Source organism: Canis aureus, chromosome 1 (genome assembly GCF_053574225.1).
Source record: "Canis aureus isolate CA01 chromosome 1, VMU_Caureus_v.1.0, whole genome shotgun sequence".
NCBI lineage: Eukaryota > Metazoa > Chordata > Mammalia > Carnivora > Canidae > Canis > Canis aureus.
Genome location: NC_135611.1, coordinates 56030914 through 56044386, shown reverse-complemented (window position 1 = coordinate 56044386; position 13473 = coordinate 56030914). Strand labels below are relative to the sequence as shown.

The 13473-nt window shown below is 53.1% G+C and overlaps 1 protein-coding gene across 3 annotated transcripts in view; it reads right to left on the bottom strand.

Annotated features, from left to right (window-relative positions):
* The window catches only part of KIF25 (kinesin family member 25), a 50865-nt gene that overhangs the window by 23325 nt on the left and 14067 nt on the right, over window positions 1–13473 (bottom strand). For 2 of the 3 annotated variants that reach the window (XM_077899993.1, XM_077900000.1), the window contains exons 4-7: window positions 12419–12557; window positions 11636–11739; window positions 7890–7978; window positions 5809–5845 (exon numbers count right to left, since the gene is read on the bottom strand). In XM_077899993.1, coding sequence (XP_077756119.1) covers window positions 5809–5845; window positions 7890–7978; window positions 11636–11739; window positions 12419–12557 — 369 coding nt within the window. The remainder of the gene's footprint in view (window positions 1–5808; window positions 5846–7889; window positions 7979–11635; window positions 11740–12418; window positions 12558–13473) is intronic. The other variant, XM_077900006.1, reaches the window with a different exon arrangement.

Below are 13473 nucleotides of genomic sequence, written 5' to 3'. Positions count from 1 at the left end.
AGTGCCCGTCCCCTACAGCTGGTCTGCGGGGCACTGGTCAGCCCCCCTTCCATGCATGGCTGCTCCTGCACCGCACCCCCTCACCCCGGGAACACAACCCCTTGCCTTGCCCCCTACATACACTCTCTGCTCACTGGTGTCTCGCTCCAAGAGTCAAAGACTACAGGCAGGGTACCCAACACCAAGTGCCAAATGATGTGTCGTACATTTTTCATGACAACTTGAGGACAGAGAAACCTGGTGCAGCTGGCGGGTAACCGAGGAGGGGAGCTCCAAGGACCCCCCACGCTGTGCTCGCAGATGGTGAGCGACCAACCTCTGTTTGAATTACCATCATTTACATCTCAGTATTAGGTTACACTGCTTGACCGCTAACCTGACGAGGACACAAAGGATGGTGTTCATTTCTTATTGGAATTATTTTTCAAAAACAGCTGGAAGAATATATTTATTGTTATTTTTGTGTGTTGCTAATACATATTATTAAGCAGCTCCTGGTCCCCTTCCACATTCACAGCGTGCTGGTAACCAACAGGGTGGGCTAGGTGTCCCGTGTCCCCACCTGCCCCCTCCGAGACCAGGAACCCAGTCAGGGAGGGGGTTCAGGCACAGGTGCAGGTGTGCACATGCATCAGGGCGAGGTGCTGGCAGGTTTCCACATGTGGAGAGGGGACAAGACTTCACAGTGTGAGTGATGAAGGCTTCAGTGCATCCAGCTCCACCTTGCCCTCAGGGACCCTGCACAGGGCCTCCGGGACCGCAGACGCTCACAGGCTCCGTGGTTCTTCGGGGTCTGTGGGTGAAAGGCAGCCACAGATGTCTTTACAACTAATAGAGAACCTACTTGCTAACTCTGACTCTGCTACAACTTGCATGACCCTGGGGTGTCATTTATCCTTTCGAAGTCTCGTCTCCTGCCGTCTGTGAAATGTGCTGGCGTCAGAGTCTGGTCCCAGTGGGACCTCACAGTTGTGTAGCTCGGTAAGTCCACAGATCTAAAATACAGATTAAATTTGCCATTCATGAAGGAAAAAATGTAGTAGGAACTTCTACTGTAGTATATACTCTGGGGGCATGATGCAAAAGAGAATCACTTTTGGACCCCAGCTGATACACGGACAGCCCCCACCTGTGTCCACATCCACGCACAGGTCGCTTGGCCACTGGGAGCGCATCTTCCGACAGGAGCGTGTCCTTCCCTGTGATGGTGCACATGCTGGAGACAGGATGAGGGGCAAACTCGCTGAATCTGGTTTAATGATATGAAATAACCTACTAGTAGGAGAAGAAAATGTAAAATAGAGAGCATGAGTTCAAAGTAAACAGACAGGAAGAGAAAGAGAATTTCTTCCTTAAATCCTCATAACTCCTTAAAAATCCAAACATCTTTCTCTGACCACCAAGTCTGTAAAAGTCACACTTGCGGTTATAACAAATTTCAATTCTTCAAAGTTGGTTTATATTTGAGGAACTAAATGTTGCTTCTAGAAAACCCCCTTGAGACCCACAATTTTACTGCAGGAAAGAGCGGATCTTGACAGGCCTGGAAGCACGGCCGAAGCCACCCTGTCAGCCTCTGACTCAGGTAGTCCGATTTCCACCATAGCTGGTGGGTGCCGGTAAGGATAAGAACGCCCTGAGCCACAGAATGAACTAGAAGTATGTGTTTCATTCGCTTGTGTGCATGGAGAGAGGCTGTGCCACGTCCTAAAGCGAGTCTCATGGCGAATACATGGTGCGAAGCCTGCTGTGGTGAGGTAGACAAATTCACAAATTGGCCACAGAAAAATAGGATTCCACCAAGAAGCTGGAAGAAGTAAATGGATGCAGGGAGGTGGCACAAATGGTCCAGTTCAGACTGGGACACCCAGGAAGGTTTTTGGAGGCGGTGATGTTTGCACTGGGCAATGAGGGTGAGGAGGGCATTCTGGTTGGAGGAAGAGCAGGTGCAGAGTCCTGCAGGTGGCAAAGGGCTTGTCATGTTCAAGGCCAGTGTGGCTGGGGTCAATGCATGAAGGGGCTGGTGCCACAGATGGACAAGGAAACAGAGGTCAGGACCAAGAGTTTTTGATTTTGTCCCCAACTTGTTCTGAATTCATGGAAGAGTTTCAAGCCGGGAGGCCCTCTATCTGATCATGCTGCATCTTCAAAGACTGCTCCATGGCTATGGAGTGGATCAACACAGGCAGGCGACAGAGAAGCAGGTGGGCTGGGTCCAGGGAGGGGACGTGATCCTGAGTGCGAAGGTGATGGTTACGGCGAAAATGAGACCCAGGGAAGGGTTTCCTGCAGAACCCACAGGATCTGCTGAGCACTCATCAGGCAAGTGTCAATGGCGAGGTCTGGCATGAGAAACTGGGTGCTCGGAGTTACCATTTGCAAAGACGAGGTGACAGGAAGAGGAGTCCATCTGAAGGGAAAACCAAGAGCTCAGTGTGGGGCGTCCTCTGTTCGAGATCATGCAAGCCATCCCGAATATCAGTTCCAGGACTCAGGGCTGCCTGGATGAGGGATGCACACGGGAGAGCTGGGGCGTCCCTGCGGGGCTTGACGCCAGAAGACCCAGGGCACGACCACGAATCTCTGCTTTCCGCAGATGCCGAAGCGGCCTGCGGAGGATGCCAGCCATTCCAGATAAGTGAGGACCAGGTGAACCTGAGTTAAACGACAGGGAATCTGTCAACGACCGTATGAAACTCTGATCATTAAAAATTTTGTCTTCGTGTGCCAAATCCATCATCCATCCACCTCTCAAAAATAGCTTTGACCTCAACTACAGATAATGCCTAAGAATCATTTGACCCCTGGGCTTTGTTAGCTGCATTCAGACACTCAAGTCTGGGACTGTCAAACTGAGCGGTTCAACACGAAGGAAATGTTAGGGAGAACCGCAGACAGGCAGACGAAGCCGGAGATCTGTTCTTGCACATCTGAGTGTCGAACAAGCCGAGAACCAGGACAATGGCAGCTCCATCTGATGTGGATTCTACGTACAGGCTGAACCTAACGCTATTAAATGTTGAATTCGATGGCGGACTGAAAGGAAATCCAACACAAACACCAGCCCTCTTCCGACTCTGGAGCCGAGAGCTGCCCGTCACGGCCCCGACCGCTCGCCCCGTCAGCAGATTCAGAGATACCAAGTTCCTGAACAAACAGCTCCGTTAGGTTGAAAAACAACTCGGATTTCTTTAAGCAAAACCCAAAATGACCCAATCAAAAGAAATGTTATCTTATCTTGATGAGTAAAATATCAAAAAACCCACAGAACCTTCCAACTTTGGAATTTGAAGCTTCAGCGGGACTCTGACATGGACGGGAGAGGACAGACACGGGGTGAAGGTGGTGACAAAGACCTTCAGTAACACGAAGCAGGTGCCTCTGCAGGTCCACAGCCCGGGGGCCCGGGGGTCAGGATGCTCGTTCCCACTCCAAACCCGAGGGTGACCAGCGCACCCACAGACTGCACCGAGTGTAGAAGGGCCTGCGCTTAGCCACGAACACTCAGTGTCTTCTCCTACAAGAGGACATTAACAGGATGATCATGACGGCATCTTTTAACTCAAATTCCTAATAATGCGAATTTAATTTGTCTCCTGGTGTCTAAGGCAACATACAATGCATCAAATGATAGGCAAAAGCATCCCTAAAAACAAGGACTGGGACTGTCGGAAGGTGTATTAATACAGCACTAACAGTTTTCTGGGCTTTTTGGGAAAAAAAAGAATAAAGCTGAAGAGTCTGAAGAGTCGTTGCAAGTTAGGACATGTGACCCTCTGCCGGAGGGCCTCCAATGGGTGAAGTTGTGGCAGAGGGGCCGGGGCCAAGCGACCAGCCACACGCGGCTGCCCCCGGCCCCACGGTCCAGAGGGCTGTCATTATAGCTGCGGGCTCCCGTTCCCTGTGCTTCCTTTTTTTTTTTTTTTTAATTTTTTTTTTTCCCTGTGTTTCCTAAACTCATGCTGTGATGCTCATAACGTGCTGTGCTGAAGGACAAGCCTAACATATTTTTAACTTTTATTTATGGAGACTCTCAAACATGCACAGAACTAGAGGAAACAGGACAGTGAGCCCCCACCCGCCCACCCAGCCTTGCTGACATTTGGTCCATCGTACTCTATACAGATGCTCAACCCACCTCCCATTTCTCTGGTGTATTTTAATTAAATATCAGACAACATATCATTTGATTTAACTGATAAGGAATCTTTTTTTTTTTTAGCATACCCACCATGATGTTATTCATCTCACTTTATAAAGTTAATTTGACCCCGTACATACCCCAATTTCTCTGGCTGTCCCCAAAATGTGTGGCTGACAGCTTGCTCAGGTGCGGTGGCAGTGAGCTTGCAGCATCTCTCGTTTTGTGTCCTGTCTTCCTTCTTAGTGTAACTGACTGCTCAGAGAAATCAGGTCACTTGTCTGGCTGGGCTGATTGTTCCCTCTCGCTCAGAATGCCAGACTCAGAGATTCCGTGAGATGCAGATTCAGTTTCTCCATCGTGGGGCTGGGGAGCACCTCCACACCCCATCACCACTTCCTAATGACTGAGCATCTTGCTTTCAGGGAAACTATGAGTGCTCTGGGTTCCCAGGGATTCCAGGACCTTCCGTGGTAAAGATCCCGTGGACCTCTAACAGTCTGGCACCCACTGAAGGACGTCACCCAGAGCCATTAGGGCTTTTAAGTGGTGACTCCTAGTTTTATCACTTATTCTGAATTTGTCAGCTAGAATCTTCTACAAAGATAAACTTTCCCTCATCAATGATTCCTTTACACTGAATGCATTTCATACAGGAAAGGCGTCGTACGTGTTTACCCCTCTGTAACTCTGATGTTCTAGCACCCTGCAGAGGTCATTGTGAGATTTTAAGGGCATAGTACTTATGAACTGAAGGGTTTTTTTATAAAAAGATTTTTATTTATCCATTTGAGAGAGAGAGAGAGAGAGAGAGCACAAGCAGGGCGAGAGGCAGAGGGAGAAGCAGCTTCCCCGCTGAGCAGGGAGCCCGAATCAGGATTTGATCCCAGGACCCTGAGCTGAAGGCAGATGCCTAACTGATGGAGCCACTCAGGCGTCCTGAAACTTTTTATGTAATTACATATTTCATCCTGGCTCTAGTCATGCCTCAAGGTCCATTATTTTACCTTGTGTCAGTGGGCACCCCTTTATGTGGGTTTTGGGTTTGTGGACACAACCACATCACCTTTGTCACTTGCCTCACTGCCCGGTGCAGCCCCTGCCCAGGTGCGCCCTGCACTCCTAAGCCCACCATCCTCAAGGAGCCCCACTTGCCAGCAGGTGGAAGCCACAGCCTGGGAGTTGGGCTCCCAGTGCTACTGCCAGGCCTTCTGGGCAGATAAAGCTAGGAAACGCGGTCGTAAGGAGACCACAAAACCGTGACCTGGGAGTAAACCTGTCCATTCCATAAATTTAAAACTACACGGTTCATGCTCAGCTTCGCCGGCTCTATGCTTGTGCTTCTGTCCTTAGGCTTTAAACTTCAAGTCCCGTGCATGTGTGCACATTGATCGGGGAGACAGAAAACCAGCCGAGGTGGAGTGACTCTCCTCACTCACACCCTCAGTCAGGAGCCTTGTGGTTTCACAGGAGGGAAGTGCACCCAGAGCCTCATTAATTCCTCGCTCCAGCGGGAATCAAGAAACCACCCATCTCCATTATCCAGGAGGCATGGGGTGAGGGAGAGGATGATGGTGCGTTCACCCATCTCTGGATGACTCTGGGGACTGTGGGAAGCACCGAACAGAAGGCTTCTCCAAAGACAGCGTGTTGGGAACGTCACTCACATCATCGATGGCGTGGACCACTCCTGCTGGCACCGAGCTGGGGGGAGGACGACAATGACCATACACATCACTGTGCAGTTTCTGTCTGTGTCCCCAGGACCCAAACCCTTCGATGCTCTTTCTTTCTTCCTTTCGTTCTTTTTAGGTAGAGAGTGAGAGAGAGAGAGAGAGAGAGAGAGAGAGAGAAGGGGCAGAGGGAGAGCATCTCAAGTAGGCTGCACATTCCGTGCAGAGCCCAACGTGGGGCTTGATTTCACGACCCAGAGATCATGACCTGAGCCAAAATCAGGAGTCAGATGCTTAACTGACTGTGCCACCCAGGCCCCCAACTCTTTGACACTCTTCATGCTGCTGAGCCATCCTTCTGTTTTCACTTTCCGGTCCTCCCCACTGGTCCCATCCTTAACTCTGGGCCTATCTCTCTGCCCCTCTCTCCTGCTCCTCACACCTCCCTCCTATATCAACATCTCTCATTTTCTCCCCATTCCTCATTTTCCTCTCTCCTCCTTCCTTTTCATGTTCTCTGGAAATGTTTTCTATGACACTCTGCTCTTGGTTCCAGATCCCCTGTGTGTTGTGAGTGATATGCACAGCTCTACCCCGGTGCCACCTACACATCCAGCCTTGGCTCAGAACCTCAGGGGTGACTGATGTACAAGAAGCCTTGCAGCGCAGTCTCTGTCCTCAGGAACTCAGGTGTTTGAAGGCAATCGTGAATCTGGGAAAATGCAACAGGCTTCAGAACAAACCCTGAATGAACATAATGATGTAGGAGCACAAACGAGACTTCATGAAGCCTCTGGTGAAGTTTTGAGAAGCTGAATAGCCAGGAGCAACACTGTTCCTCTGACGATGGAAACAGCCCAACATCAGCAATTGAAATGTCACTAAGGTAATGGGAAACCACGCGTTTGTGGAGACACCACGCTGCAGGACCACCGTACTACGCCGTGGTACCTGACACGGCTTGCTCAGGCCCTCTGGCCAATGGCTAATGGCCAACACGGCACAACAAGTATTACACTAGCAAAACAACAGAGTCGAAGAAAAAAATATTCAGTTAATGTCAAAAAGGTACAAAGTGTGTTTTGTACTGTAGGGCTGACCAAGAGCTTTCTGAAGACCTTCCAAAGTCACCTGCTAGACTGTACGACGTAAACATCAGTGAGACCCCAGAGAGGCCCTTACAGAGGAGCAAAATGTGGGCAGACAAGGGGAGGACCCCGACAGGTGAGTGCCTGTGGCCGCAAGCCCACCGAGGAGACCCAGGAGGTGGAAGCGGGGGCGGGGTGGGCCACCGCGGGAGGCCGCAGCACCTGGAACCTGGAATCCATTCAGCAGGCAGCAGGGAGGACCTTTCCATGTGGATTTGTTTCATCAGGGGAAGAAGGGAAAGTCCTATTGAGTGTGGTTTTCAAGTAAACAGCCAACTAAAGGAATTTCAGAGAATTCTGTGTTATTCATTAACACCATCAAAATCCTAAGTCACAGACACCAGCTGTGTCAATACTAATGACCTCGTCACATCCCTGAGGGGTCTCCTGAGTAAGTAAAGAAGGATGCCGGGCAGCCCGGGTGGCTCAGCAGTTTAGCGCTGCCTTTGGCCCAGGGCGTGATCCTGGAGACCCGGGACTGTCCCACGTTAGGCTCCCTGCGTGGAGCCTGCTTCTCCCTCTGCCTCTCTCTCTCTCTCTCTCTCTCTCTCTTTCTTTGTGTGTGTGTGTGTGTGTGTGTGTGTGTGTCTCTTATGAATAAATAAAATCTTAAAAAAAAAAAAAAAAGGATGCCGCCTCCCCTCTGATGTACCCACACACAGAGAAAGGACCAGCCAGACCCCATTGGGCAGCAGAACCCCTCTGACACGTACGGAGCTTGCTCAGAAACTCTGGACACACTCCAGCCGCATGCCAGCGGCCTGCTAACTGTTCAGCTCCTTCCAGAAAAGAACCTTCACCCAGAGCATGAGAAAACCTGAACTGGGACCAGGGGCAGGAGAATGGGATACGTGGGAAATTGCTGCACTTTCTATCTTCTTCCTTAAAATAGCCACACACACACACACACATGCCAAAACAAATTACCTGTCCTGTGAAGCTGGATCACCAAATTCTTTATCAAAAGGCAGCAGAGGCCGGATCCGACAGTGAACCCTGATATTCCCTTTCAGCTCCTACAACAACAGAATTAGTACCTGTGAGCTGAGCAGCGAGGCTGAGCTGACCTACGGATTTCCTCAAGGAACTCATCCGGAGTACCGCGTCCCCAGGATGTGAGTGTTGGATTTCCCACCCACTCCCTGGCTTCTGAACAAGTCCCCAGGGACTAGGACTGAGCCGTCGGTGTTCTTTTCAGCTTTTTAAAAATCCACACTGAAATTTGTTCACTTGTCAAGTGGTCATTACAGGGACGTATCAAGACAACACCTCTCAACTGCCACCTGCATCCACTTTGTGAGACATTTTAGGAGAAGTTTCTGAAATCTGGTACTTCTGTGACTTTTACGGCCCCTGCAAAGTGTTCATCCAAACCGTGACAGGATGTGATATTGTAGAGACAAAGGCAAAGAGTGAGAACTGACTAAACTATGTCGCTCCTGTGCGGAGGAAGGGGAGCTACCATCTGGGACGTTCGCTGATTTATGGAAGCTGGTCAACATGTGCTAGCGATGATGGATCTGACTCCTCCTGGGTGACCCCGGCTCCACGCAGCACCACTCTCTCTGTCACCATGCTGGTGTCTTTTACCCACTGGTCCTTTTATAAGGTTGGGAACACAAACTCTGCCCTGCGTCCTCTAGAAACCGTCCGTCTCCACTCACTCCCACCAGCGCCCTGGCTTGCGGTTGCGTTGGGCATTCCCCAAATGGCTAGAGGCGGTCTGTTCTTATCCCTCCTGAAGTTCCGCATCCAGAATGAGAAGTACATCTCTAGGTCACGTCTCTGACGTTCTGATGTTCTTCCATCAGTGCAGCCGAGCAACCACCAGCTTACGTGTCAGCCCCTGACACACATGACCCATTCTGTGCTCAGGATTATCACCTAAAGCCAAGAATTCTGCACCCATCCCAAGGGAGCCAGCAGCTCCTCCCCAGCCCCTCAGAGGATAGACACACCCATGGGAAAGGTGGGAATTGTCAGCATGGACACGGCTCCGCCAGGAGGCCAACAATACTCCCAGCCAGAATCCAGCATTCTGTGGGAGAAGGCATGGCCCAGAACCAAGACCACACTGTCACAAGACAGGAAAGACTACAGGAAGGATGGGGAGGGCCAGGCAGGAGCAACCTGGAGAGGCAGGTGAAGGGTGGTGTCAGGTGACCTAAGAGGTGGCTGCATCCATGTAGTGAAGAGATGTCACCCACAGAGAGGGACGGCCACCTGCACTTCACGTACACCCGAGCATCATGGGCACAGCCCAATGTGGTCTGTGGGGACCAGGACGCCAGGCTGAGCCTGCGGTCCGAGCTCCTGTGGCAGGGCGGTGAGAGGGACTCCTGCTAACAACCACAAGGATGATGGTGATGATGGGAGTTTCAACATGTTCTTCTGTTTAAAAACTGATTCTTAGTTCACAGGGTGATGCTGTTGCTGGCAGTCACCTCTCTCGGGCACGTTTCCCACACACCTGCTGTTGTCCCACTTCAACTGCCTGCACCTGTGTACTTGGCATTTCATAGCCTGTTTGCTCAGGTTAAGCCTAGTACTCTAGCCTGTGGAAATATTTTAGGACACTCCCATTCAATATGCTTGCTATCAATCTCTTTCACATTTCTATTGTCAAATATAGTAGCTTGCTTTGCTGTCTCCATCAAGTCAATAAGAATGAGGACCTAAGAGTTTGGACAGAGCCCAGAGGCTGTCCCTAGACAGCTCCTCCTGGCTGTCAGCTGGGCCGGGATCCCTGGCTGGGCAGGCCTGCCCCTCCCTCAGTGTGTGGCCTCCAGAGGCCAAAACCCAACAGGCACCTGGCCTGTGAGGGACGGCTTGCAGCTCTTCTGTCGATGTTCTGTTCATAAATATTTCATGTCACACTTTTGCAAATGCTTGGCTGCTGACCAGATACTCTACATCTCTCCTATTTTCTTGATGTAATACCTGGAAAGGACGTGAGAACATTGGCATGCTCATAAACTGCTGGTTCCAGTGAACAACACTTTTTCCTTCCAAGTGTTCAGAAACCATTCTTTGGTGATCCATTCTGAATCTTACCCCGGACTTGCTGCCAGTTTATTTAACTAGTTGTAAAGCACAGCTCCTTTTACTTTTTGAACACTGAATAAGTGATACACATCGATTGGTTTATGGGCTGTAGGTCCTCCAGGACGCCGAGACCTGCAGTTCCATGGGTTGTCTTCCAGGGCATGGAAGGCAGCTGGAGAGCCAGGCCTCATCCCACCCTGGCCCTGGTTCCCGTAGGGACCCCATGGGAGAGCGGCGGCACCACAGCTCCCTGCTCATCTCTCCCTTGGTCTTTGCAGCAGGGCAATGCTGCTGTTAAGACCAGGTAAGAAAATGCACCAAAGCGCTCAGAGTGGCTGGTGGGCAGGAAGCCTGCAGTGGACACGCTCTAGGGTCATGGTCTAGAGCCTGGGAGACACTGGGAGACAGCCAAGCCCATAGTGAGAGCCACTCTCAAGTGAGTCTAACCGCTGGGGGGCCCAGGGCCCAGGGCTCCCAGGAACACAGGCTCTGCGGCTGCAGGTCAGCAGGACCAAGAGGAGGCCGGGGCTCCAGCACACTCTCCAATCTCATGGAAGCAAAGTTCATCCAACAAACCACCAGCTCCAGCCTCACTGTGTGCAGAAATGGAAATCTGTCTTCACACCTCCGGGGCCTCAGACCTCACACTGCTTAAGAGAGGAGGGGCGAGTTGGCCTCTGCATCCTGCTGCCTTTGAGGAAAGCTGGGGGCAGTGCAGGCCAGGAAGGCAGAGCTCGACGGACCCCGGCTCATGCGCTTCGTGGGCACCCTCTGCAGACCCCTGCACACGCGCGCTCAGCCTGGTGTCTGACCACCCACCACCCACTGCCCACCAACCACCCCCGGGGCTAGTCCCATTCACCCTACCCCGAGGCTGCTCAGCCCCGTCCATCCTGCATGTGGGCCCCTGCCTCCCCCTGACCACGCCTCCTCTGACCACGCCTCCCCATGGGCCACACCCCCTGCTAGCCACGCCCCCAGTGGCCACGCCCCCATGGTTCACGCCTCCCACTGGCCAGACCTCCCCTGGCCACGCCTCCCTGGCCACACCTCCCTGTTAGCCACGCCTCCCACTGGCCACGCCCCCACGGACCACGCCTCCCACTGGCCAGACCTTCCCCTGGCCACACCTCCCTGTTAGCCACGCCCCCACTGGCCACGCCCCCACTGGCCACGCCCCCATGGTTCACGCCTCCCACTGGCCAGACCTCCCCTGGCCACGCCTCCCTGGCCACACCTCCCTGTTAGCCACGCCTCCCACTGGCCACGCCCCCACGGACCACGCCTCCCACTGGCCAGACCTTCCCCTGGCCACACCTCCCTGTTAGCCACGCCCCCACTGGCCACGCCCCCTCAGGCCACGCCTCCCACTGGCCAGACCTCCCTGGTCTGGGGCCGCATCTCCCCCACTGGCCACGCTTTCCAGCTGACCATGACTTCTCGTGTGACACATCCCTTGCTGGCCATGCCTCCACCGGCCACACCTCCCCCTCAGGCAGCACCTCCTTGCTGTCCCATCCCTCTCCCCTCCCCCGCCCCCCCTTCCCGCCACCCCACCCCCCCTACCTTCCTGAGGAGCCTCCTGGAGGTCACGTCTCCCACCCTTCCTGGAGCCCTGAGGTGCTCACCACCAAGCGATTGTGCAGCACCCTCCTCTTCTGCTTCTCCAGCTGGTACCGCGCATCTGCTTCCTGCAGCGACCGCTCCAGCTGACCCACCTTGGACTGCCAAGCTGCGGTGGCAATATCATCCGAAGTTCCGGTGAGGTTTGCAGGGGAGGACCTTCACGCCACTAGCCGTGACCTGCTCTGCCTGCAGGAGGCTCACGTCCTTGGGGACAGCCACGGCTCTTCTCCCTTCCAGTTTTCTGTAAGGCCCCTCACTTTTCAGAGCGGGGATATACTACTTCCCACTGGATGACCGTCCCGTCCCCCTTCCTGGAGCCTGAGACTTGGGAGGACCTCAGGTGTACACGCACATGCCAGGAAGGTATCTGGCTGGTACTGGGGGCCAAAGCCCCTTCCTCCCTGGGTCCTTGGACAGAGTATCCCCATCTTGACCCAGTCATGACCAAGCTGCGTGGGGCTCTCAAAAATGAAGAAAGAGTGAACAGATGGACCAGATGTCCCACCGCGCCCCAGGAACATCTGAGTCAGGAGGCTCAGTGGGGACACGGCCCCGGTGCAGGGAGCGCATGAGGGTCAGGAGACCCTCCAGAGGACCCGGGAACCCCATAGGGGCGCCTAACCCAGACCTGGGCCCCACACTGGCCAGCCAGCGCCTCGGGCGGGGTGCTCTCCCCTGTGTGCCCAGGCGGCTGCACAAAGGAAGGCACATGGAAACCTGAATCCCTGACAGCTGTCTGTGTCTGCGAAATGGCCGAGTCACGGTCGGGTTAGGGCCATGCTTACCCAGCAGAGCCTGGTGGCACAGCTGTGCTCCCTGGACAGCCGCCTCCACTGCAGAGAGACCGTCCTGCAGGTGTTCCCAGCAAGCTCTGAAAGCTGCCAGAGACGAGGCTCGCAGCGCCTTTATGTCTTGCTTCAGTTTCTGTGACACAAGAGCACACACGATGAAGATGGTTAACGTTACTGATCACAGAGCACCATGGTTAGCAGTTACGTACGTGTCTGTAAGATGAGAACCAGCCACCCCCTGGGAGCCGCGTGGTCCTGAGCACACGCTGGAGCCATGGTGGCCCCTCAGTGCCTCTGACACACGGCCAAGTGCACATGCAGGAGCGTTTAGTGGACTCTGGGGACAATGGGACCGATAAGCAGCATCCCCCACGTCAGGGGCTCTTCCTTCTGAGGCGCTGGGGAGGCAGACTGGCGCCAGGGCCAGAGGCCCAGAGAAGGAAGGAGCCCATGTCCTGCCACTTAACATCTCCTAGATGTCCTTGTTTCTGGTCTTTTCTTTTCCATAGAATGGAGACTGTTCCATGTTTGGGTTGCATTCTGATGAAATGCCAATACCTTACCGAATTACAGTATGTTTATGACATGGAATGCAGATAAAGTTAGCCACTGCGGTCAAAGATGGATCCCTGCCACTGAGTGTCAGAAGACAAAGGATTCATTCTGCGTCAACCTATTCTGCATGCACTCCGGCAAACCTCTCAGGGCCGACTAATCAGGTTTACAGATGGCATTTTTGTTGTTGTGATAATGGTCTTTTTTTTTTCCCTTCTAATTTCTACCCCGGTCACATTGTTTGTAACGAAAGGTGAACAATGCTCCTAATCAAACGATGGTATAAAAATACCCCAGCGCGGTTTCGCCCTGGAGAACTGCCAAGCGGGCTGCAGCCACGGCCACGTTTCTGACTTTTCTTTCCAGACGCCCCCGCGGTACAGCAGGAGCTGCTTCCGTGTGACCAGTGGCACATGCCCTGGCTAACCTGACCTGAATAGTGCCGTCTTCCACCATCGACCTCAGCGTGGAGGAGAGGCCCCCGGCTCCCAGTG